The sequence below is a fragment of the Amblyomma americanum genome, chromosome 1 (assembly GCF_052857255.1).
Source record: "Amblyomma americanum isolate KBUSLIRL-KWMA chromosome 1, ASM5285725v1, whole genome shotgun sequence".
NCBI lineage: Eukaryota > Metazoa > Arthropoda > Arachnida > Ixodida > Ixodidae > Amblyomma > Amblyomma americanum.
The window spans coordinates 265562322-265588133 of record NC_135497.1 but is presented as its reverse complement, the minus strand read 5'-3'; the positions used below and the strand labels follow the sequence as shown (position 1 = coordinate 265588133).

Below are 25812 nucleotides of genomic sequence, written 5' to 3'. Positions count from 1 at the left end.
GAATATTGTACCGAAAGGCTCATAAAAATGGCTTAAGGACTACAAGGTGGAAAGGAGTGCACACAGTCCCACATTTAATGGGCTTTAAAGAGGCCATGAAATGCTTTCCTCGTGACGCTAGAGACCGGGGCTCTACCTCTCCTCTCGGCATTACTAAAAGGCCTACTAGATGGTATAGCGCTAGCATGTGGCCAGGGCAGAGCCTGCGCTTGTGTAGTTGCATGTGCAGTGCTGCCGATTCTTAGTCAGTTCAGTGAGAGTGCTACCACCTTTTCTGCCTTTCTTGGCAGCATGTGAATGTGCTCCTTTCTGTAGAAGGATACTAGGCAATTGCAGTGTTCTGCATGCTTTAATGGAATACAAGTGAAGCTGACAGATTGGTTAGAGGATGAGAGGGAAAGATGGGATGAAAGGCAGGAAAGAGCAAAGAAAGGTAGGTGTCTCGGGTAGCTTTTGTTAATGTTGATTTATTACACCTGATGCTTTTCTCAGTCTAACTAGTCTACAAAGACTGAGTTTACTTTTAGTAAAGTATACATTAGTAAAGGCAGCTGTAATTATTAATGCAGGAATGTGCAGCTTTATATTAAAGGACAAAAAATTGGAGGGGACATTTAAGCTCTGCCTTGAAGGAATGATGTGAAAACGTTAATGGGTTAATGCCCATATATGCGTAATTGGTAATTCTCTATTTTACGTTCACAGATCCCTGGGAGTCCTCATACCCACTCCTGGCGCAGTGGTGCAGCGGTTAAGCGATGCACCACTGCCCTGCGATGACAGGTGCTGCCACTGGTGGGGCTTTTGTGGCCCAGGTTGCTCTTCCCGAGCAATGTCTCGAGCAAAGGGTCTCTTTAACACCTTTCGAGGAGAGCAGACCAACTCACTCAATCACTGCATTGTGTTATGAAAACCTTAGCCAAATAATACACTTCTATACGCAGCAGAGAACACACAATAACATGCGAAAGTTGGCCAGCCCTTCCTGGAGACTTTTTCATTCTCGCACCCTCCTCCGTCGCTTGCACCTGCATATGCAAGCTGAGGTGGCTATTGGTTGGATTCTTTCAGATGACAGGCAGCTACCATGGCCATGGCCAATAAGCCGCTTAGCTCCAGCGGGTCATGGAGCTCAGCCCCCGGAGGTGGGGCTGGCAGAGGAGCACCGACCTTGCAGCATGCAAAAAGTGACGAGAGAAGAGGGAAAGGCACGAAGGATGCTGAAATTCAAATTTTGACTACACACAACTTAGCTTCTACAATGTGCATTAAAGAAATTCTTGCTGGACAATACTCATCAAGCAGCGTGCTTTAACATCCCAGGCATACCGCAACTTTATTAGGGCCCCTTTCAGAGCCGCTTTAATTTAACACCCCACGGTGGTCAGTGTGCTCACAATCCGATGGGCAGCTTGCAATGAGACCACAAGGTCACATGATTTAGGTGGCCTACCTAGGTTGCTTTTCCAGGGATTTCTAGAGGGGGGGGGGCTCCTTTCTCCCCCTCTCCCTCAAGTTTCCTGTGAGCAGTCAAGCACCACCAGAACCATTAGGGTTTCTGGAAGGATGGGGACTTGGTTTACATTCATATTTAGGAAACAGTACTAACGAAATGCAAAACACAACTAGTAGATGGGACGTGCACTGTCCTGTCAACTTCTTTTCTCTGTGCTTGGCATACCCCTCGGGGCTGTTTTGCTACTTACGTTGTTCAGGTTTTAAACAAAACAGTAGAAAGCTGTGAAATACAGATTCTCTGGTGCTGTTTATTTCTAGCCTTAAGCATGTGACTACAAACAAAGTTTGGGGGCAGCTGGTTTCTTACGTCTTCAGTGTCTATACAACAAGTATTATTTTCAACTGCACATGCATCATGAAAAGTTGTGTGTCTACCTCAGCTAATCTTCAAAAATTCCAGCAATTATAATTTATGTCACTGTTTTAATTAAGTGTTGCGCTATCTACAATACACATATTCTACACACACTGAATCACACTTCGTGGCTCTGGGAAGTAGAACTGGGTAGTAGATGTACTAGGGAGGATAAAATGGTATGGTATTTGGGGTTTAACATCCAGAAAAGACATGGGTTATGAGGGACACCGTAGTGGGGGGGCTCTGGATTCATTTCAACCACCTGGAGTTCTTTAAAGTGTACCGACATCGCAGAGTACACGGGTATCTTGCGTTTCACCTCCATAGAAATGCGGCCGCCATGGCCGGGATCGAACCTGCGTCCTTGGGCTCAGAAGTTGTGCGCCCTAACCACTGTACCAATGCGACGGGGAGAGAGAGAAATAAATTTAATTCGCACCCATCAAAAATGATGGGAGAGAAAGCTTTAGCCTAAACCCCCATTCATTCCCCTAACCGTCGGCCAGAATCCTTTGGGACTTGGCGGCGGTCAAGGCGAGGCCGATGACTTTACGTGGCTCTCTGCTTTGTGGTTGAGTAATAAGGTCTCCCAGGATTCAACATTCCTATTCGGGTCGTTATAGGAAGTGTTGAGATGCCAACAGGACAGGTTTATTCCAGCCAGGTGAATACCGGCACGAGCACGAGACATGTGCCAGCTGCAGCGAGCCTTGCGTAAGCGTGCAGCAGCGCAGCCAAGCTAACCGGCCTAGCCACTGCATGTGGCTACTGCCTACAACACCTCCCCTGACAAGAAAGCAAACTCTTGGGAGGAATGACGCAACGTCCACACATGGTGTGCTGGTGGGAGGCATCATCGCAGGTTGTTTGAAAATTTGCCGGAGAAACTGAAGTCCTGGTAAATACAAGGAGGGGGGTACTGCGCACAAAAAGACAAGGACAAGAAGATAACACAACAGGCGCATGATTGACCGACTAGCCCAACAACGTATGCTCTTAAACTGAAGTCCCAAGAAGTATTAGTGCCTTGTCTGCATGTATGTCACCATACAGAGATTCCTCGTATATGAAGTCTTAGTTGTCACTCTCCTCTTCCGCAGGCTTCAGAAAAAGGATGATAGGTTCAATTTCGTTGTAGTGCCATTCCCAATGTCAGCTATATATGACCTAGGCTCACTTTCGGGCACTACCATGTTCCCTTTTCGCTTTAAGTCTGTAACCCAGCTTATATCTCCTTGCAGAAGGGTCGGAAGCTGCCGTACGCCATGTCGTCTATCGTAGTCTCTTCGCTGCTGTTCGCGGTATTGGGTTTCAAAATTCTGAAGATTAGTGGCGTCTGGCAAACGGAGAACAAGCCTTCGGGGGAGTTGAGAGGAATCTTTGTCCACAACCGCCTCCCAATCAATAGTCGGTTGCTCTCAGGGTAGTGCGGGCTTGATGTGACATGTTTGAACCCGTATTCTCGAGCAAACGTAATGAAGTTAGAGGACAAGAACTGCGGACCATTATCGGAGACCACCACCTCTGGAATGCCGTGTCGGGCAAAAATTGATTTGCAGTGACTGATCACTGTACTTGAAGATAGCTTCTTTAAATGAGTCAGTTCCGGATATCTGGAGTAATAATCAGTCATGATTAACCACCAGTGGCTATTGAAGAAAAGGTTCACTGCGACTCTCTCCCACGGTCTTCAAGGAAACTCAGTGCTTTGAAGGGGCATTTTTCGGTTGCTAGACGTCTTGACACATTCTGGACAATGTTTTATGGTGGTTGTGATGACTTTGGCCACGACAGGCCACCAAATGGAGTCTTTAGCGTGGGCCTGGGTCTTCGTGATGCCGAAGTGACCTTTGTGCAATAGGCACAAAATTTCTTTCCTGCACGTGAGTGGGACAACCACATGGGTTGCGTAGAGTAGCAGATCATCCTCTACGGTAAGCTGTTGACGATGTTCGCAGAAGGATCTCACTTCAAGGGGTAAATCTCGTCGGGAGGGCCATTCTTTTGTGCAGAGTTACCGGAGATACAAGCACACGCGATCTGATTTTTGGGATTCTTTCTCCTACTCAAGGCAGTGCTGCTTGATGGGAAGGGTTGTCCTCATGCAGCGCAACAAAGCCTCGATGTCGCTTTCTAGCTCTATGTCACCAGTCTCCTACAAAGGCGCTCTGGAAAGCATGTCGCCCGCCAGCAGTTCTTTCACAGGTACATATACCACTTTGTACTGGTACCTCATCATTCGCATTTTAAGTCTTTGCAGCCACGGTGTAAGGTCATCAAGACTTTTGGACATAAAGATAGGTACCAACGGCTGGTGGTCTGTTTCGATTGTGAATTGCTTGCCGACCAGGTAGTCACTGAATTTTCTGCAAGTCCAAAGCAAGGCAAGAGCCTCTTTCTCTATTTGTTCGTAGTGTTTCTCCACGTCAGATAGAAGCTGGGATGTATAAGCAGTGACCGAAAACTTGCCACTGGTCTGTTTCTGTCGAATCACTGCCCCCAGTCCGAAGAAAGGAGCATCTGCACTGACCACTGTCTCCTTAGCAGGATCGTAGACCCCTAGCACTGGGCGAGATGAAAGTAGCTGCTTCCAATTGTCGAACGCTTGCTGTTGAGGAATGTCCCAAACGAATTCCTGCTTTTTTTGACAGCAAACAAATAAGTGGCTGGAGTAGGTCCGCAAGGTTGGGTACAAAGTGGGAAAGGTATGTAGCCATTCCGAGCAGCCTTTGCAACTTGCTTCTATTAGTGGGACTGGTCATTTTTAAGATGGCTTCAACCTTTTTTTTCGCCGGGTTTGATTCCATGCTGGTCAAGCTTGTGACCTAGGAATGTGAGCTGGTCGAGGTGAAACAGGCACTTGTTCTCGTTTGGCGTGACACCTGCCTCAGTTAGTCACTGAAGAACGGTGCGAGGTGTCTTGTTGTGCTCCGTTTTATCTAAGCCCCAGATAAGGATGTCATCCATATGACACACAACTGCTGACACCTTCCAGAATTTTTTACATCTGCTTTTGGAAGTGCTCGGGAGCGGACGCGATGCCAAATGGAAGCCTGTTGAAGGAAAACCTCCCAAATTTTGTGATGAAGGTAGTAAGCTTCTTGCTTTCTTCACTGAGTGGTATCTGCCAGAACCCTGAATTGCCATCGAGCTTCGAAAAACCTTTGCCCCGTGAAGCAGCCCGAGTGTATGCTCGGCGGACGGAATCGGATGCCACTCTCTCAGGACCTAACGGTTGAGTTCAGTGAAGTCGACGCAGATTCTAACATCACCATTTGGTCTTTGGACTACCACCATAAATGCACACCATTTAGTCGGTTCATCAACAAGTGAAATGATGCCAATATTTTTCATTTGCTGCAATTCAAGCCTTGTTTTCTTGTAGGGCGGAATTGGTATGCGGCGAGGGGAGCTCAAAGCAAATGGTTTCGCACCTTTGCGCAGGCAAATGTGGTGTTCTCTTGGTAGCTTGCCGAGGCCTTGAAACAATGAAGCAAATTCGTCTCTTGGGCTCACCTTCTTTGCGACGGCGCTGACGAAAGTTAGCACCTGCAAGTCTTTGATGGCGGGCTTGCCCAGTAAGAAAGTGTGGACATCTTCCAGCACGTAAATGTCTTCGAGCATTTCACATCCACGGTAGGCGAGTTGAAAACACGCTACACCCTTGGCTCCGAGAGTTCTCCCATCAGGACCGTAAAGCTGCCGAGGAGCACACGACAATGGAGGCTGATGTCAGAGCATGCTGAAAGTCGTAGGTGGGAGGACAGATTCGTTGGCGCCTGTGTCGATCTTGAAATTTACAGGTTGGCCTTGCACAAGGATGGTTGTCTCTCATGTCAACGTATTGAAGGACAAGACGGTTCCAACAAATCCACCTTCGCTGTCGGGTCCTGATGCTTCAACAATGTCAACACGGTGTGACATGCAGACAGACGTGTAGTGGCCTTTCTTGTGGCAGCCCTTGCATACCTGTGTCCGCGCTGGGCATAGTGAATGCGGGTGTCGTTCTTTTCCACACTGAAGACATAACGTCGGAACGTTGTCAGCTGGACGCGGATGGGGCCTTGATTCAAAGTGCTCTCGACCATCGTTGACGTTAGTAGTGTTCGTGGAGTGCCCGACTTGCTGTCTGCCTGATGCAAGTTTGTTGACGGTCAGCGTGTCGGGGTGAAGCTCCGCTTGCTGCTGACGTACGCTTTTGACCTTCTTGATAAACTCAAGCGCTTTATGAAGAGTAAGATCAGCGTCAAGTTGCAATCTCGCTGACAATTTCTGGTCTTGAATGCTGACAACCAGTCTGTCTCGAACCAGTTCCTCTCGGAGGGTGCCGTACTCACAATGGTTGGAAAGCTTATGAAGCGCAATTACGAAGTCTTCCACAGATTCGCCGTCGTTTTGGACCCTCGTGTTGAAGCGTGCCCATTCAAAAATGACGTTGCGCCACGGTATGAAGTAGCTGTCGAACTGCTTCAGGACGACTTGTATGTTCTGGGAGTTCTCTCCAGAGAGTTTGAAGGTTCCGAGGATGTCCTCGGCCTGATCGCTCATCAAGTAAAGGAGCGTGTTGACTTGGTGTGACCCTGACTTGTCGCAGAGACCGGAAGCCGTATAGAAATGCTCAAACCACTTCCTCCATTTCGGCCAGGCGGCAGGAGTCGTGAAGCAAAAGGCCTCGGGCGGTTGGATGACGAAGGACACCATGTTCTGGCCACGTAGTCCAGGCCGGAGGTGCTGCTGTGACGTGTGCTACCGTACATGGGTATCCGAGCGAGAGGAAGCAATCCCGGCTGGGCTTGCTATGGGAATTGCATTACCTCTGACACCATGTTGAGATGCCAACAGGTCAGGGTTTATTCCAGCCAGGCGAATACCGGCACGAGCACGAGACACGTGCCAGCCGCAGCGAGCCTACCGCGAGCGCAGCAGCGCAGCCAAGCTAACCAGCCTAGCCACTGCATGTGGCTACTGCCTACACCAGGAAGGGCAGGCCCAGACCATGTGGACTAGATCTGCAATGCTATTGCAGTGCGTACATCTAGGACTAAAGACATCCATATGCCATTTTCTATACAGTTGAGGATTTGGAAACACCCCGGGGGAAAAAAAAATTGGCAGTGGCTTAACTCGACTAACCCTGGAATTCTGCGAAAAGCAAGCACGCTTGCTAAGCGTCTGAGGCTTGTCTATAGTGAACTAGAATACTGGTCTAGTGGTGCGAACGGTGGCGTGCGGCAGTGGAGCGACTGAAGCAAAACGCCTCTCCTCACCGCAGGGGTGCCTTTTACTAGCTTCGCGCCTCTGCGGCCGTGCTGGCCGGGCAGTAGGAAAGGCTCTGCAAGTGTTCTGCCCATGTGTTTTCACGCTTCACTGCTGGGGTTCTAGGTCCAAATTCTGCATCTGTTGACAAGCTTCATTTATTTCTGTTGCACCTGAGTGCATGGGAAAACCAGACTAATGGAATGCAAGGCTTTCATAAGCAAGTCGACAGCCATAGGACTGCGTGTGACACTGTCTAGCGTGTTTTCACTGTTGAAGTACCTAATAGAACCTAATAATAGACAAGTAGAGTGAGCCAGGATCCAGCCGGGCATCTTATCAGAATTGTGCGCCAGTCTTCGTTCAGGCTGCAATACCCATATCCAGCGCCTGAGCAGACGTTCGTAGTTATACTGTAATCTGCCTTGCATTTAACAACCTTTCTCACTCAGTTTCTACATCCTCATTGCCATTTTGTATGCAGATGCTGGCCAGCAAAGCTGTCCCAGTGGCACGCAGGAGATTAATGATAAAATTCTAGATGCAGGCAACATATATATGCAGCAGACGCAGTGCTTAATTCTGAAAATACCACCATACCATTCCACTTGCACTGTAGCATCAAGTGACTGGCAGCTAATATTCTAACGGAGAAGCTTGGGCGTGTTGGTGGTGGATAATTCTTAAAACAGCGCTAACAATTCGAGGGCGCAGAGTCAATACGTACAGGGGTGATCGAAAGAAATGCGAACAGAGCGGAGTCTAGGCGCTCCGCTCTTCTCATTTCTTTTCATCATGCTTTTACTTCGGTGGTAGTTAAGAGGTGCTAGAGCCGTCCGTGACGCTTTCTAGGATGACTCTAACATCTTTTTTTTACCACCCAGGTAAAAGCGCGATCAAAAGAAATTCCAGCAGCGGAGCGCGTAGGCACTGGGTTGTTTGCATTCCTTTCCATCGGGATAATACACACGAGCGCTAATGTGTACGTCTCATCTATGCGCCCTCATAATGTTAGCGGCACGGTTATGTAGCAAAAAAAATGGCGTCTTGAAGACAGGCTGTGAAAGCTGCCTGAATTTGCTTCTAATGACCAAAGAACCGGCATCGAGCTCAATCCAGCCGAGTTCACTCGCATGAAAGACAAGGGTGACCTTCTATATCCCTCTGCAGGGCCCCTCTACAAATTGTAGCCGACTTGGAAAATACTTGCACGACATGCTTTAGCCTCCTATACAGCTACATGCAGACAGTATCCTTGATATTGTACAGGTGGTTAAGGCAACAAGCAGATCTTAGATCTGGCTGTCCTGGCCACTGTGAAAATGTGGCAGCAGAGCTCACTGCAGGCTGTATGTGGTGCCTATCACTGCTTTTTACATAACACCAAATTTCATTTTTGAACAACCACAAGTGAAAAGATTCTGAGTGCGAGAAAATTAGTAGGTGCGCTTGCGCTTAGACCTGCAAAGCACCTGTTAGAGTGAGATTCCATTTAACATAATTTCGGCTGGTACGTTACTCGAATAATGCGCCTGCCAGGAAGCTAAGATTTGCTATAATTTTTCTTTTATAAATATTTGCACTTATGCTGCAAGCCTTGCCTAAAATTAGGGTGAAAATATTTTTAACCGTGGGTAAAATTTTGTGAATAAAATGCGTTTCTGAGGCCGCTGAACCGCTTCAGGAAAAGTTATTTCCGTACAAGCAGATCACTCGTACAGTGCCCTCACAGAAGAATCACTGGGATAGCTCACAGCAGTCTCATGTAAACAAAATCGGCTCAGTAAGAGATGCATCTAAACAAATTACATCCACCAGCAAAACTATGAGCATTTCTCGTTGCCCTTTGTCGCTAGCAGATGACATAGAAAGACGTGATTTTTCATAATTGCCAAAATGCTCAAAAGGGGCACGGTGGGGGAAAAAAAAAAAAAAGGTGCCTAGGAGGTTACATTGAAGTTGGTTGAAGCCAATGGCATGCAGGGTTCTTAACTAGGGGCGTATTGTGCAAGTGACTGTTATAACGATGCGGAGAAACCTGCATAAGCTCCTGAAGCAGCAGTGACGGTGCCGCTAGGTAAAGTTGCAGTGGCGTTACTGGCGTCTTCTACACCAAAGAGCATTAATTCCCCTGCGCCCTTCTGTTCACGCCACTAGGACAGTATTCTAGTTCACTATAGGCTTGTCCTATATATAACCACACGACCACGTGGCTATGACGCGGTATCACATGGTCTCACAACATCCCCATCGGATGCCATCACGCGGCTTCACATCTCCCATCGGACGTTGTTTAGGTCAACCCAAGGTCATCGGTCAAGGGTTTGACACCATAACTGTACCACATATGGTCATACATGGCTAACGTGGTTGGCCTGAATGCCGTTGAAGGGCATTCTCCGGTCTACGCGACGGCTGCTTTACCTAGAGCAGTGAAGCTTTTCTCAAAACAAGGGACGTCCGGCAGCACGAGAACAAAATGCGAAATATAATCCGGAAATTTTGCAACAAGGCCGAAAGCTGAGCAAGTTGGCACACGTTCATCTTAGATAATCCGGAAAAAAGCTTCACTTGGTTTCATGTGCTGGTGATACTGACCATGAACTACACTTCTATTGAAGTGCTCGAGCACCGAAGGTCGTGGGAGGCGCGACTCGCCCGGCAGGACCTGGGAAGCCAGCAGGCAACCTTGGACCAAGCCGAACGAGCCTCTAGTAGACACCGTACAGTACCTCTAGAGCCAGTGGGGCCCTGGAATAGGGGCTTCACCCGCAAGAACCTCAGTCTGCTTTTTCAATAAAATGTTTATTCCTCCACCTCCTCCTCCTCGAGCACACGAGCCACCTATCACACAGCAAGCATGTAACGCCTTTTCAGCAAGTCTCCAACAAGCACTGCATCCGGGTGCTCAAGCGGCGCCCTAAGGAAATCCCAGCGCAGCACAGTGAAGACAACACGACATTCTAGGCACCGACACGAGAGTCGGTCGCCGCAGCTAAGTCTTTCACAGTGAAGCTAATTACATCACCAGCTCTGAAAAGAGCTGCAGGTTGAGTGCCCAACGCAGTGGACAGCTCGGAAACGCCGAAGTTCTGCATGTCACTGTCACAGCTTCGCAAAGTCGCCGTCACGGTGGTGTTTTCGTGCATGTGAAACGTAGCAACGTGATCCTTCAGACCCTTCATGCACAGCAGGAACTGCTCCCTGAGGTAAGCCCTCGCTGCTTGCTGTCGGGCCGCCAATTCGCCATCTTTTTCTTCTTTCGGCAGGGACTCAAGACTCTCCTCGCCTTGCGGAGGCATCTCAGAAACCAGTCTGTGACCTGTGAGCTTGTCAAGGGGCAGCCAAGGTAGATGTGGCAACCTCGATTGCCGCGGAGAGTTCGATTCCCCAGTAAGCAGTCCGGAGCTTGTCAAGGGGCAGCCAAGGTAGATGTGGCAACCTCGATTGCCGCGGCGAGTTCGATTCCCCAGTAAGCAGTCCGCTTGCAGTTCGCTTAGCCGCCAACTAGCGCCAACTAGCGCCTTTGGATCATCGATAGCCACGTGACAAGTGGTGCCTTTCCCTTTCCGGTAGTCAATATGGCTGCCACGTGGTGAAGTTGGTGTGGTGTGGTGTAGTGTATGGCCGTCTAGTAATTTAATGCTAGTGGCCGTAAGATAGCAGTTCTAATGGCATTCGTTGTATATTGACTGTATTTGTTCCGTCTGTTGTTCCCAAGTGCCCAACTCTGCGTTTTATTCTCCAGAAAGATGAGCGAGGCGAAAAATAGGAAAAGGAACACGGCAAAAGCGGCTACTGCCTCGGCGAGCTTGTCACCCGTCGATGCGTTCGACGGGAACGACGACCCCAGCAATGCTAACGGTACCCTTCATCACGAAGATGCTCTTAAGGAGATATCACAGGTGATGCAGCCAGCATTGTGGCCACCATGATTTAGTTGTTTCAAAATTGTGTTTTGCTCGTAGGCATTCCCAAATTGTTGGCCTCCTGTATGAGTACATTGATAAATTAGCAAGGGTCGGGAGTTGAGCACTGACTTTCTGGCGAACACGACAGATAACAGATACGCATGCGTAATAAACCTGCAATGCACATTTATTGGCCATTTCTCTCTGCTGTAATGTAGTACGCTGATGTGGTTCGTTAGAGATTCCATGCTTGTACTACCTGTTGGCTGACCACCAAGGAATCTCGCTCTGCAGGTTCGCTGTGAGGAAATTAACAGCGCACCTGGTTATTTGAGCTCCTGGTTGAATGGCTGCTCCAAATCATTTGCTTTCAACATCGAAATTGATGCAATGTCGACCGCTCTTTTTCTACTGGCGCTTCTTACAAGAATGTGGAGACTAGAACAACCACGAAGCATCGTGTAAGTGTTGAACCTTGTCATTTGTTTCTCTTAGACACTCGTTAGCCATTCATGACCACTTAATCGTTATGTGCCGTGCGTCGGTTCTAGAAATTTCGTCTGCAGTTTTATATATTTTAGAGTAGCCTTATGTAGGCAAGGAATGCCGCATGCTTTTGCATTGCAGATTCGACGAGTTGCATTATGGAAAATTCGCAAGCTTATATATGAAGAATATTTTCTTCTTTGATTCACACCCACCTCTTGGAAAACAGCTGGTTGCACTAGCAGGTAAAATGCTACCGCTATTGTTGTTTTGGACCTTGTCAGCTTTTACACTTTGGATGTCATCTATGCAACATTCTGCCTGGACATATGCACTAGCAGATGAATTGCTACTACTGTTATGATCTCGCCATTTTCCAACTTTTGTGACATGATTGCTAACAACAGCATACACAAAAATATGTGGCTAAGGGAAAATTACATGCCATATAACCATTGAAAGCAACATGGCACTGTTTTGCTGAAAATTTTCGTCTCTCCTTCATGTGTCTTTGTGTGCACTGCTGTTGGCAGTCACGTTGAATCAAGTAACCCAGGTATATATGTTGTGTTGCATATCGCAAAAGAACTTTACAACATTCTGCTGAGGCATATGCACTAGTAGGTAAAATGGTATTGCCGCTGTTGTGGTGGCATTTGCCAAATTGTGTTACATATGACATATTGTATATGAGCTATGCAACGTTCTGCATGGGCAAAAAATGTTCAATGAGAGCCAGAGCTCATGTTCCCTTGAAATTGGCCAAATTAACAGTGGTGTTCTCTGCTTTATTTTAAAACAGATTAGCAACACAGTGTTGCATCAGTGCTGGTTGTACTGGATGTATATAATGAAGGCTGAGTAGAACTCCTCTCTTTTTTAACAGTGTTCATTTTCATGCTGTTATTTAATTACCAAGACTCATTCACCATTTTTTTCTTTCAGTGTTTTGTGGGGCTCACATTGGAACAAAAATTGTTTAGCTGCTTTGAAAATTGTGATTTGCACAATGGCACTCCTGCTCATGCATGTCCGTTGTCATTAAGCATAGTTCCGTCACCTTTTCATTGGCAGTCATGTCCCTGTCGCACACTCAGTGATGTCCAGTAATTACTGCCCCTCCCATACCTGCAAAGTTGCAACAAAAGATGTGTTTCATATTATTTGATAATTTTTGGTGGCAAAAACAAGTTGCTGTTTCAGATTAGTGGCAATAGTTGCTGTGAGCTGCTTGCCATGAGCGGCTCTGCATCCCATTACTGAGCACGAAGTTGCAGGCTCGATACGCAGCAGCAGCTGCATTTCAAAGGAGGCAAAGGGCAAAGAGCTGGTATACTGAGATTTCGCTACATGTTGAAGAAACCCAGATGGTCAAATTATTCCAGAGTCCTGTGCTGTGGCATGCCTAGTGACACTAGGCATGCCATAGCAGAGTTGATGCATGCAGTTTGCTTGAAAATTTATCTGATGGTGGCGACACCTGTATTTTTATTTATTGCCCTCTTCTAGGTTATAAAAGCTCCATTCACATTGAAAGTAATGCCTTTGTTGTTAAAATATACTAATCTATTTGTACTGGCCATCGTCAGTTTGTCCTTGGTGTGCCTTTAAAGGCGAGCACTTTTTGTTTCACATCATTTGCTTCTGTCATGCGTTGCAGGCATAGCTGCTGCGAAAACTTTGTTTTTGTTTGGTATTGCTGCATATGATGCCAGCTTACGATTCGTTCTGACCAAAAGCGGTGGCTCAGCGGTTACAGTGCTCGGCTGTTGACCTGAAAGATGCGGGTTCGATCCCGGCCGCGGCGGTCGAATTTCGATGGAGGTGAAATTCTGTGAGGCCCGTGTACTGTACGATGCCAGTGCACATTAAAGAACCTCAGGTGATCTAAAATTTCTGGAGCCCTCCACTACAGCGACCCTCTTAACCTGAGTCGCTTTGGGACGTTAAACCCCCATAAACCATAAACAAATTAGGCACGGACCGCTACACATCATTTTAGCAAGGTGTTTGAGGCTGAAATCTTGAAAAACTATGCCATGGCACCAAACCGATGGCTGCCAAGCTGCACGTTTTCCTTGTAACTTTTCGCAACACGCCATTCATAACATATTCTTGCCCACAGGGTTCACATGAGACCAGCTATTCCTTTCTTCTTGCTACATCATATTTAGGAGTTAGACTTTTCGGATTAAACCGAAAAACGCTGGTAAAATTACGCTGAATTCATTTTTTCAAATTTGGTTTTAACCAAAAAAGGTCAGTATTTCTGGCATGCATGTCATAACTGGCTATTCAGTACCTGTTACAAGGCCACAGCAGAAAAATCAGGAAGTGCTGGAACCAGGAACACGGTGAGACCGAGTTATCATAGGAATTTAGTACTGTGACTGAAGCGTGTTTCACATACAAGCGAAAACGCTAGCAAATTCTGCCGCCGCGGTGAAAAACCTGTTTTGAGTCGTCGCGGCGGCTCGAGTGGCTCGAGCAGCCAGGTACCAAGATGTTGAAAATTTTTTGCTGTGACGCACCGCTCAATTCGCTCAGTTGCTTGCATCTGAACCAGCCTTGAGAAAGGTTGGACCACTTAATAGCTAAGTGTTTGTGGCTAGTGTAGCACCGTCTGCTCAGACTTTTCACAGACTTTTGGCCGTCACTTTGTTAAGTAGGTTTTTCTACTGTATGAACGGACATTGAAAACTTTTGGAACCGTAACAACCAACCATCAGTGCGAAACCATGCATTAATGGCACGAAGGTGTCGTGTTCTGGCTTCCGCGACGGTTAAGCCGCGGCAGTTCCATCACTTTCTCAGCACACGGAGTATAGGGTATGCGGTCCTCTCTTTTAGCTCAGATTGCAACCAGAATGTGACAATGAAGTTTTTAGGACTAAACTCCCACTTATGTTTTTGTGTCAAGGCCCAGTTATTTAATAACACTTCTGTTGGGCCTAGCTGATGCATGGTGATACGGAAGAACGATGTGCGCAAAACATTCGACGAACCACATACATGGGAGAAACACAAAGACTGGACAAGGAGAAGCGCCAGTCCATGTGTTTCTCCCGTGTATGTGGTTCATCGAATGTTTTGCGCACATCATTCATCTGTATCACCAGTTATTTAACTTCGGCATTTTTACTTTTTGTTTTGAGTGTACGACTTTCTTCTGCAAAGATAGCTTTTAAGATGGCGGCTCGTTTAAAAAAAAAGGGTAGTGTAAATTGTATGTCACTTTTGACCACATAGGGACATATGTTTCACTGCTAAAAACCAAAAATTTATATGTAGAAAATAATATCTTCCGAAAAAAAAATGAAGAAAGTGGTCTGAAATAAACACCTTAAAAAGTCTAACTCTTATTCATATGTGGCAAGTCACCTGGCTGTGTGACACGCCACCAGGTGCATGCATCATCTGTTACAGGGCTTTAAAAAGCTCTTTTAACTACAATTCCATACCAGTTCTTTAACAAGCATAGAGATTTGTCATGATTAGTTTTGTAACATATGCAACAGTATTAAAGTCATTCTATCTAAGGTACAATAGGGCACTTCATTTTCAGGTTTAATTTTCTTTTGAAATTCAGAGGGTAAAAATCGGCTAATATTTTCTGAGCTTGGGTACAAATCAGGTTATTCATCAAAAAGTTCATAATTCTGGTTTTTTGTCATTTTTTTTGCATCAAAAATAAGCGCTAGAAGCGCTTATTTTTTTTGCAGGGTATAAAATGCACCAGCTTGCTATTTTGTAAACAGTATGAAATAGGAGATTGCACTAAATAAACCAAATAAGATATTTTTGAAGTGAAAAGCTTCACTACGCCAGAATCGAGCCATCAGCAGGGCCCCAAGTTTGACCTTGGGGCCCTGCTGATCTAGAGATTTTGCTGAGCTAGAGATCAAACAAGGAAATAAGGCCTGTCTCACATATCTCGGTGGACACCCTGCCTATAAGGGAAAGCAAATGAAATGTAAATTGGTTTTAAGGAAAGGAAATTATGCCTGTCTCACATATCTGGGTGGACACTGGAATCCCGTAGGGAAAGAAAGTGGAATAAAGTTGGTTTTAAGGGAAGGAATTGACCTCTGTCTCACAGATCTGGGTGGACACCCTAATCAGGCAAATGAAAGTTGGTTTTAAGAAAAGGAAATGACACCTGTTCACATTGCTCCATTTCTTTTCCTCAGAAAACCAATATCTTTTTCAATATGGCTTTCTGAAATTATCTGCAGGGTTTGCGGGGTCGTTTGGAATGGGATTTGGTTTCATATCTCTGCATACAACAAGCAATAGTACAGTTGTAGATATCACCGAAGCTATATTAAATACATACTGTCTTGTGTGATTTCCTTTTATGTCGTTTCGAAGAAAGCAAGATGTTTAACAAATAAAAAAATGCCTACTACTGTCTGTGTGTCAGTATGGCTATCTAAGAAACATAGCCGGGAAGATGTGGCTTTTCGCTTTTGACCAGGGTTAACCAGAACTAAACCACCAGCAATTTTTGATTCTCATTGATTAGAGCTATTTCGCCATATACATTATCATCTGTGGCGCACACTTTCTGTGTCCGTGCAAGACCCGTGTGTTTGTACGCCGTGTAAACATTCATTCGACATCACAGAGACCATTTAAACACACAAGAGCCTTAGAGCTGGATGACATTAGTGTGAGTGGTGCTTAATACAGTGATGACCATGAGATGCCTGATCAGTACTCGTGTTTTGACTTCCTGCTTCTGAAATGTGCTTTGCAAATCAGACTTGATATTAAGCAGCATTACAAGTAACAAGCTTTAAAAGATGTTTAAAACAATCAGTTAACTAAAAAATACTCATCTGGAATAAATGCAAGATCTCTGCTAATTTTCGTACTTCAACTTTCGTTTTCAACTTTCTGTACTGGAAAGTTATGTTAGGTATTTTTGTGTAGAAATCAGGTTCAACAAGATTTTTAAGAAATGTATTTGGGGTGCAAGAATTGGGTAAAACCAGGTTTTACCTGAAAGCCATGGGCCCTTTTTATTTCATTGTAGTTGGCCTTTCAGGAGAAACTTCATATGTTCAGCTCAACAAGTAATTTTGCTTATGAAGGGCTTTTACTGTGTTTTTAGTGTTTTTGACTAGAATTGCCATTTTCTTCTGTTCCCAGGGTACCTTGCTGGTTTTGATGGGGAAACCGAGTTTGACCGGATCGGTGGAAGTAAGTGACTTTGCCCTTATATATTTTTTCTTGCTTGGCATGACTCAAAAGCAATTTCGAGTTGTATGTTTTACTTGGAGCACCCCAAACAGGTTTGCACATATTGAACAAACATACACTGCGTACGAAGCACACATTCATGATTGTCTAGACTAAACGTTGCTCTGTGTGTAACAAGGAGGCTACATATTTGAATAGAAAACCTTGTTGTGGCAGTAGTGCTGCCATTCTCACTTGGCACTGCTCATGGCAGAGGCTGTGTTGTAATTAAAAATGGGAATGTGCTACATTGGTTATAAGAATCTTATCAAGAGCTGGCGAGGCTGGCAAACAGGCATTATGCAAAAATTTGCTCCAAAGAGGGGAGACTTGCTGTAAAGTAAAATCAATACAAAGGAGCTTTGCTATGCTATGGGTTGTAGCAGTGTAGGCTGACATTTATTCAGCACCTGCTAAAGCGAGGAATAATGTCTGCAGTGAGCAGAGGGCTGATATATATAAGCTTTATGAGACATTTCTGGAACAGAAATTCATGCAGAGGTGTCTTGACTGATTTGTATTGCATACAGATGGGAGCTGGTACTGTGGAAACATTGTGATAGCCTGCAAAATGTCTTCTCTGGAACATGGAGCAACAAATGCACACTTTCCACTTTATTGACTGAAGTTTACATTTAACCATGTATGTTTGCATTCTTGTAGTGTTTGTTATATTAAGCACCTTTAAGGTGGGTTGAGATTTTGAAAATGGTTTTCAAAAGTTGGCTGTGCAACAGTTGTAATAAAAACTATGGCTATAAAATTTGCAAGAAATCTTAAAGATAGGTACAGTTTGCTGTATAGCTCAAAACTAGATTGAAATTTGTCTAGTATTTTTATTTTTGTTTATTTTTTTCTACTGATGCACCTTTCTCTTAAAATCGACTGTTGGCAGAGTGTTGAAATTTCGTACTCGAGTAGCAACCAATGCTTTACACAACTGGTACAAAATTATGCACTTTGAACAAAAACTAGGTTTAATATGTATAGTTTTCTTTATAGATGCGATAAAATTGCCACCCTTGAATGTTTTTTTCTTAGTCAAAAAAATAAAAATTAACTTAGGCTGTTGATCCTGATACCAGTTATATAAATGGCATTGATTATTATCTGTGAAAAATTTGGTTGATTAGGCTTATAGTTCCCGAGAAAAAGTGCACAAACCTCCAGAAATATTGTTTTGAGAAAAACGGTAGGTAATAAAGTCTCTGAAAACCATTTTATTCTTAAAAACTTCCCTTAACAGAAGAGCTACAGTAGGAGCTGTAGTGTCTGAAAAATATACTGCGAACAAGGAAAAATTTCAGACTGAAACCAAAACTTGTGTTCCTGGTGAAAAACTTCAGAGCAATGAATTTTTGCAAGTACTATTCGAAACAAAGCGACCACATCAAGATGCATTCACTTTTCTGGTTGACAAAGACGACGAAAAAGGACCAAAAGATCATTTTCGAAATCGTGAATACCCAAGTGTGGTATATTTTCTGAAAGGTAAAGAAATTATTTATCAGATGATCACAAACTCTCAGAATCGAAATTTTTTGACAAAACAAAGTCTCACACCACTTAAAATGCTGAACATGTAAAATGATTCTTGCAGCAACATCACGCAATGGGCTAGTTGATTGATGTTCATCTACAGTGTTGGAAGCACAACAGAGGACAAAACACCTCAAGAGTGGAGTCGTTTTCCCCTTTCTCCACTCTCATGGTGCTCCATCCTTCATTTGCTGCCTGTGTAAGACATTGAGGACAGCGGGGTTTCTGCTCTCTGTGGCACAACTTTGTCAGACATTGTTGGCTCTGGATTTGGTTAGCGGTCATCTTTGATTTCTAAACATAAACAGTTTATATAGATTGCACCGTGGTGAACATTTTTCTTTCTACCAGTGCCATTTGTGGGAGTTTTTGCCATGAAATGTGCACATGAAGCTTAAATATGTCTCGTACCACAGCGATGGTTTAGTTTGAGCATCTGCCTCGTGTGGGAGTTGGGGGGTTTCGATCCCCACTGCCGCCAGGTACCCAACGGTGATACAGTAGCTACAAGCTGGTGCTCTGCTGTCATGGCACTTTCGGCCAAAGCTACCCTTGCAGAATTAACCCCCAAACGGGCAACTTTTTTGTCTAAAATGGTATCAAAATCATCATTTAGTACTTGTGTTGCCATCTGTCGACAAACCATGAAAATTCTTTGTACAAGCCCAACTCACCTTAAACCAGGCGGAGAGTAGCAGAAAACACAAGCTGTCCCCGTCTTCCCCGAAATGGCAGTATGCTTATGACCAGCCTGGCTCGTCCCAAGTCCGCTAGAGGGTTAAAAATCAAATCATAATCATCATCATATGTCTGGTCAGTCTAGTGAACTTAATTCTTTGGACGTAATTGTTGATCGGTTAAGTTGAAATATAACTATTGATGTCTGCGCCTGTTTATTATAGAGCACGAGGACTTTGGCAATAATATCTGTGTGATTACTTCATAGTTTTGCCTGAACTGATACCAAATCTTTCTTGGACGCACCTTGCCTACTGCCCGTTCTCTGTTGTTCATAGAACCACATTAGCTTTTTTCATTGAGATGTATTTGTGAGGATTTACATGTGCTAATATTTTGCGCATGCACACCCAGCTTTTTAATGTTTACGGGGCATGCGAGTTGCGAAAAAGGAGAATTTCATCTCAGCCCTTGGATGTAACCTGAAATGAAAAATGCAGCCAGTGCTTTAGTGTGTGAACACGGCAGACCACCTGTTGGTTTCGGGCTGTGCACCAGGGCGAGTCATGTGCCGTTAACTTTTGACATCGGATGTATGTGTTGCATTGCAGAACAGAAGCACCTTGTAACTTGCTACTTTCACCTTTTTTTTTTTGTCGTCCTGGTTCATTTTGTTATTGTGTGCTTTCTTGCTACATTAGAGCAACACTAAGATGACATTCTGTATTTGTTTCTAGGCTACAGTCCATCAGTCCCATTGTGGGCTTTGCGATTTGTGCCGGCGCTGTTTGGTTCGCTGCTGGTTCCTGTCACCTACCACCTGGCACTATCACTTGGTTTGGCCCAGCTGTCAGCTGTTCTAGCAGCTGTACTTGTCCTGTTTGAAAACTCTTTGCTCACCCAGTCAAGATTTGTTCTCATGGAAGCCATCCTTATGTGCTTCTCGGCGCTTGGCCTGCTAGCCTTGCTCAAGTTCCGAAGGCAAAGGTCAGTCAAAATGGGATACTTGAATTGGATTTATTTTTTACTTGGAGTAATGTCATGCCATTTTTTTTCTCGTAGCTTCAGCACATATATCTGTTTATTTGATTTGTCACATCTCTTTAGGAGAAACTGTTCTGCAAGTCAGCCTTGTAGGAAAATTATGTTTTTCACTTTTATTCTTTAGCTAGCTTCCTTGTTGACATTACACATAGTTTTGTCACTCAATGTGCAAACACAAGGCAGTGTTTCTTCAGCATGGCATCAGCGTCTCAGCTGTCGACGTCGCCAGAGGTGAAATTCCGGTGCTTGGAGCAAGATGACATAGGGGAGACACAGATATTTTTTTATTCCAGATCCTGGCATCTGTGCTGGAAACACCTCGCAGCTGGCAGTTGGTGGGGATCAATGACTAGCCACGCATTGGTAGTGATTTCTTGATTAATTCCATGCTGCTACACCCGCCATAGGTGCGGCCCATTTCTGCGAAGTCAGAAGTGCTGCTTCTGTCCCTGTGCCATTGTTCCCCTTGCCGTTGATTAGGATGATTAGCTACGGACAGGAGATAATTATCTGAATATTTAGGATCTCTTCACACCCCTGTCTGGAGATGCCAGTTCATTTGTCCTCGTGTTTGGTCACTCTCTCCTGCCGGCGCTGACCAGCAACGCTGGTAGGTGAGACGTTGATGTGACGCCTTAGAAACATTACCTTTTTTTGGGCCTTTATGATTTTTATTATAGCGATAGCTACATTACGGTAGCATTTTGAGCGTTCAGCGTGGCGGTGGCATGTGACGGTGGCGGCGCCGGCACAGCCACGGGGTCACGTGGTTGGTCACGTGACCAGCCACGGGGTGCAGAGCAGCTGCTGCTGCCGGCGGCGCGGCAGCGAAACCGAGCTGCAACAGCTGTGCGCATGCACCGTGTCAAGTGGGACGAACATGAAGAAGGAACGCCCAGCAAAACGGAGCGGCGAAAGACTGACTTTGCAATTCAACTGAGCAAGTTCCAGTCGGCCAGCTGTAGCTATCGCGTCACTCCAAGTTTAACCAGAGCTAAACCACCGCTAATTTTTTTTTTATTGCATGAATCTCTTCCTTTGGCAAGGTTGGCGTACTGCTGTTCATGTGGGAAGTGGTGGCCAGGTACTGCACCAAAGTGGCCAAATCTTGTTCTGGTGAGAGGGTGCATTGTCAGTGTTGTTTTTTAAGATCAGGCCTCAGTTTAGACATGGTTATTTAATTCTATGAATACTCTCTTCTTTTTAAATCCAGTGGAGAACTACGTCGACATCGGGTTTCAAGCCATGGGCTTTTTCACACGAGCTATACTCTACCTCTACACCAGCAGTGCGCTGGCGTATCTTGCCAGTACCTGTGGGTCAAAAATGTAGAGGCTAACGAAAAGGCTTGAAATTAAATTGAGGACTATGCAGCTGGCTATGGAAAGGAAAATTGTAGGAACAGCAGTAAGAAGCAGGAAGAGTGCAGAGGGGGGGGTGGGGGGGGGGTCAGGAAACAACAAACGCGAGTTAATGATGTCCTAGCTTAGATCAAGAAGAAGAAATGGGCATGGGCAGGGCATGTAATGTGGAGAGCAGATAACCAATAGTCGCTCAGGGTAAAGAGTGGATTCCAAAGGATGTCAAACATAGCAGGGGGCAACAGAGAGTCATATTTGCGAGGAGATTAGGAAGTTTTCGAGGGTTGAATGGCCGCAGCTGGCGCAGGACAGGGTTAATTGTAGGAGAATGGGAGAAGCGTTTATCCTGCAGTGGATGCAGTTAGGGTGATGATGATGTATTTCTTTCTTTAAGCAGTGCCTGTAATACTTTCCTATGTTCATATTTTTTTAGAATATGACCACTTTTCTGCCTGTTGCTTCTGTTATTTTGCACTTGATATAGAACTGAAAGTTTTTTAGCATTTGCCACTCTTTTTTTGTGCTATATTGGTATCTTGTTGTACAGTATTTTGAGATTACACAATATTTTGAGTTTACAAAGTAAACTGCAAGTTTTACTTTGAAATTTGAGGGCAACTTTTATTTTAAAGCTCATCAACAGAAACATTTTCTGGTATGCCTGCCATTGAGGCTGTTTGTGTTCATTTATTTATAATAGCAGTCATTAGTGTTTTGTTCTGAGTTATTTCATTGATCTGACTGACACTGGGTATAGTAGATTATTGAACTTCACATTAAAGCTGCCTTGGTTTTCTTTTAAGAGGGGACAGTGGTCTTTGGGACCAAAAAATGACCCAAAAATCAGTTTTTTAGAAATTACATTTTTGGATTCTATAGCTATTATTCTTCAACTCTACCAGTTTTCTCCTGCAGGAAATCGGTATTTTGACAATAATATTAAATTTAGATCACTGTGTGGGCTCAATTTATGTAGGAGCAGGCAATTTAACACTATGAAAATTTTGGACACCTGTTTGTCTTAGTATGTCACTATCTCAACGTCTAGGACAGATAGACATGTTATATTGTTTGCTAAGGGAAGCTGAAGGCACAATTGGTCAATCGCACCTCAAGAATTTATAATTTTGCAAAGTTTATTTATGCATGATATTCAAAATTTGAGTGCTGCTATTCTACTATTCTAAGTGCTGTAAAATCGCTAATGAGGGTAAAATAAGAAGGCTGCTTTGATTATTGCACTCTTTACTCACCATATATGTAACATAGCCATGGGTTAAAAATTATTTTTTATTGAGCCATTTTTGTATCGAGATACTAATAAATGACTAATTAAAATTATCTCAGGAACCAAGAAATTAATTTAAAAAGCAATTTCATATTTGAAATCAGTATAAAAAACTGAGCAAGGTGATACAGTTTCATTAGGATTGGACTAAAAATAAGGAAAATAGGTCTAAGACCAGTGTCCCCCCTTAAGCAGCATAAGCAAAATTTATGCAGCTAAATATGGACAGGTTACATGGACATTTACCTGGTTGGGAGAAATGCTACATGCTGCACTTTCTCCCAGCTGCCAAACCTTGAGCAGGTCAGGTGTGCAGTGCAAAGGTATTGCAATTCAAAGGTTGTATAGCATGGGCGTGATAAACCTTTGATAGTGTGCTCATGTTCATGTGCAAAAGGATGAAAGGACTACTGGATATAAGGTGCTGGTTACACATTGCACTTTAAACCTTAGAAAGTGTCAGTGTGTGCTTACCACTGAGAGTCATGTTATACTTGTTTTCCTTTTATTACAGATCGTTCACATTTTCATGGTGGTTCTGGTTGATCCTGTCTGTGGTGTTTCTCACATGTTCTCTTTGGTAGGTACCAACTCACTTTTTCATATTTTATGGAATTGCGAAAGTTGTGAGGGTTATAAAGATTTTCTACTCTTGTTTTTTTTTTATTTTCAGTGTCAAGTACATTGGTGCTTTTTCCATGTTTTTGGCAGTCTACATAATGGCTAGAGATTTCTGGAAGATGCTTGGAAACAGCTCTATCTCGGATGTAAGTCTGAAGGTTACTTGCTTTACAGATAAGTCTTCACTAATCATTAATAATGACAAGTAAAAGAGCAGCAATTCTAACAACAGACTTTCTTGCACATTTAAAACTTTTTAAATATCGCTTACTGCTTTTATATTTAAACAAAATAATTACTCTTTTTTTGGTTCTTTTTTGTGTGTTCCGTCTGTCTTTCTGTGCAGTGTAACAGTGAATTTGTGCTAGTAATTCCAACTGTCTGCAGTTAAATATAGGCCTCCTGGTTAAAATGATTTTACTTTGGTTTAGTAAAACAGTGTGTACTTCACATCCTTTGTTGCTAACAAAGCAAACTTATGCGGGCACTTTAAAGCACTTGTTGCGTTGTTGCATGCAACAACTGCATTGCAGTGCTTAAATTTGATTTTTTTTTTACGAAGGCTAGAGGCTCAAAAGTGTGCATACTGCTTTTTATTTTAATAAACATGTATTGTACAGAGATACATGGTTGTTTAATGTAGTTTTTAATTAAATTAATGCATCACCAGCAGTGCTTGCAGAGTGTGTAAATTGCTGTGAAAAAAATTACAGTATTACCTCCCTTTTCCAAGTATATCACCCCAGAAGAGCCTAGCACCAGGCTGGGGGAAACCTTGTACACGTTGGAAAGCCGGTGGGTACCCAGCAGCACTGGGGATCAAACCTAGCATCACCCGAATGTGAGGCGGTTGTCCTAACTACTAGGCCGCCACATCGGTCCAGTGGGTACAAGCTTTCTCCCTGTCCTGGTGGTCGGTGTTTGTAGGGTGAAATGCTTGAAAAATGGGCCTCTAAACTCCACCTTGTGTGTATGAAAAAGGGGCTCAATGGGCTTTATCTCTCAAGGCAGATTTCGGTTACTCAAGGATTGATGATCTGTTGAAGGAATTGGCAGTGGCCCAGTGGTTGGAGCAAAATACCTTACATTTGGGAGGTGCTGAGTTCGATCCTCAGTACCGTGGGATACCCACCGGTTTTCTATTGAGTAAAAGATTTTCCCCAGCCTGGTGCTTGGCTATTCTGTTGTGAAATGCTTGGAAAAGGGAGGTCTGGGCGCTATGTTTACGTCATGGCTCGGTAAACTGAAAGTGAAGGCAAGAAAGAAGTGGTTTAATAAATTATCTGTGCACACTGGACCATACCTCTCGGCAGTTCTAATGCCTTAAAGGTGCACTAAAGAGGAATCTTAACTCGTTTTTTTACTGCAGCAACTTTATCTGCACGTTCCGGGCATTCTTAGAAACTTCGAATTATTGTCCTGTGCAGCTTATTGCCCTAATTAAATCGTATTAAATGTCCCGGCTCCCGCCTTTTTTTTTAACTCAATGCGGTAGGTAGGAGGAGTCAACCAACGCGTCAGCCAGTCCCGTGGCGGCTTGCTGCTCTGCCATCAGCTGGGTGATACGTAAATCAAAGAGTTCACGTGTATTTTTATTTCCGTGGGCCTACTTTGCAGCTATATTGTCTGTGACTGAAACTGTTTATTCACAGAAACCTAAAAAACTAAATAAAAGCGAAAGTGAAGCAGCCATTGGACTGGCTGAAAAGCATTCCACGCGTTGGTTGACTCCGCCTACCTACCGTGTTGAGTTCAAAAAATGGTGGGAGCCGGGACGTTTAATCCGATTTAATTAGGGCAACCTGCCGCACAGGACAATAATTCAAAGTTTCTAAGAATGCCCGGAACATGTAGATAGAGTTCCCGCGGTAAAAATACGAGTTCAAATTCCTCTTTAGTGCACCTTTAAGGTCCTGCTCGCAGTTATAAAAAAAAAAATGGCATGTCTACTTCTTTAACTCTTTTGTTGCTACGCCACTTTGCATCGATTACCAGTGGTAGACTGTTCAAAGCACGATTTCAGGGCTACTGGGGCCGCTGAGAATTTTTGCGTTATCTAGTATGTTATTCAGGCACTCTACTTTTGTTTCCTGCGTAGTTTGTATTTTTCCCGCTAGACGGCAATTTTTTAAACGCCGCTGAAGCTGAGGTTTCAGCGCCGTGCGCTCGCGGGGATGGTGTCAGCAACACAGATGGTGCACACTCGAAAAAAATCACGCTTCACCCCATTCTGCTGCATCCGCAGCAGATGTTTTTAGTGCTTCAAGCAGCAGTGACTCTGGTGATGATATCTCATGGTTTGAATTTGGTTCTGGCGAAGAGATCGTTCAACCTCAGCATGAAATGTGGGCACCTGTCTGCCCGTAGACTTTGTTTTCCACTTCTCTGTTTTTTCTGCTCATAGAGTTGTTTTACGCATCACACTAATGTCATGAATGATATGTCCGATTTTTGTAGTGTCGTGACATATTATGGGCAAAATTTACTTCCTTCTGCCAAAAACAGAAT

General features: G+C 44.4%; 3 protein-coding genes across 3 annotated transcripts in view; 1 reads left to right on the top strand and 2 right to left on the bottom strand.

Annotated features, from left to right (window-relative positions):
- Positions 1–1747: 1747 nt before the first annotated feature.
- LOC144115033 (uncharacterized) lies at positions 1748–8594 on the bottom strand. Its single transcript, XM_077649159.1, has 2 exons — positions 2879–8594; positions 1748–2763 (listed from the first exon to the last, which is right to left on the bottom strand). Exon 1 carries the CDS (start codon positions 6575–6577, stop codon positions 5708–5710), a length of 870 nt encoding a protein of 289 aa, XP_077505285.1. The 5' UTR covers positions 6578–8594; the 3' UTR covers positions 1748–2763; positions 2879–5707.
- A 1324-nt stretch (positions 8595–9918) lies between these two features.
- On the bottom strand, positions 9919–10669 carry LOC144115034 (gem-associated protein 7-like). Its single transcript, XM_077649160.1, has 2 exons — positions 10575–10669; positions 9919–10495 (listed from the first exon to the last, which is right to left on the bottom strand). The coding sequence occupies exon 2, from the start codon at positions 10432–10434 to the stop codon at positions 10096–10098; it is 339 nt and encodes a 112-aa protein (XP_077505286.1). The 5' UTR covers positions 10435–10495; positions 10575–10669; the 3' UTR covers positions 9919–10095.
- A 34-nt stretch (positions 10670–10703) lies between these two features.
- The window catches only part of rt (Protein O-mannosyltransferase rt), a 54676-nt gene continuing 39567 nt past the window's right edge, over positions 10704–25812 (top strand). The window contains exons 1-7 of the mRNA XM_077649158.1: positions 10704–11037; positions 11338–11504; positions 11671–11774; positions 16684–16734; positions 19728–19977; positions 23198–23263; positions 23357–23450. Coding sequence (XP_077505284.1) covers positions 10885–11037; positions 11338–11504; positions 11671–11774; positions 16684–16734; positions 19728–19977; positions 23198–23263; positions 23357–23450 — 885 coding nt within the window. The 5' untranslated portion in view covers positions 10704–10884. The remainder of the gene's footprint in view (positions 11038–11337; positions 11505–11670; positions 11775–16683; positions 16735–19727; positions 19978–23197; positions 23264–23356; positions 23451–25812) is intronic.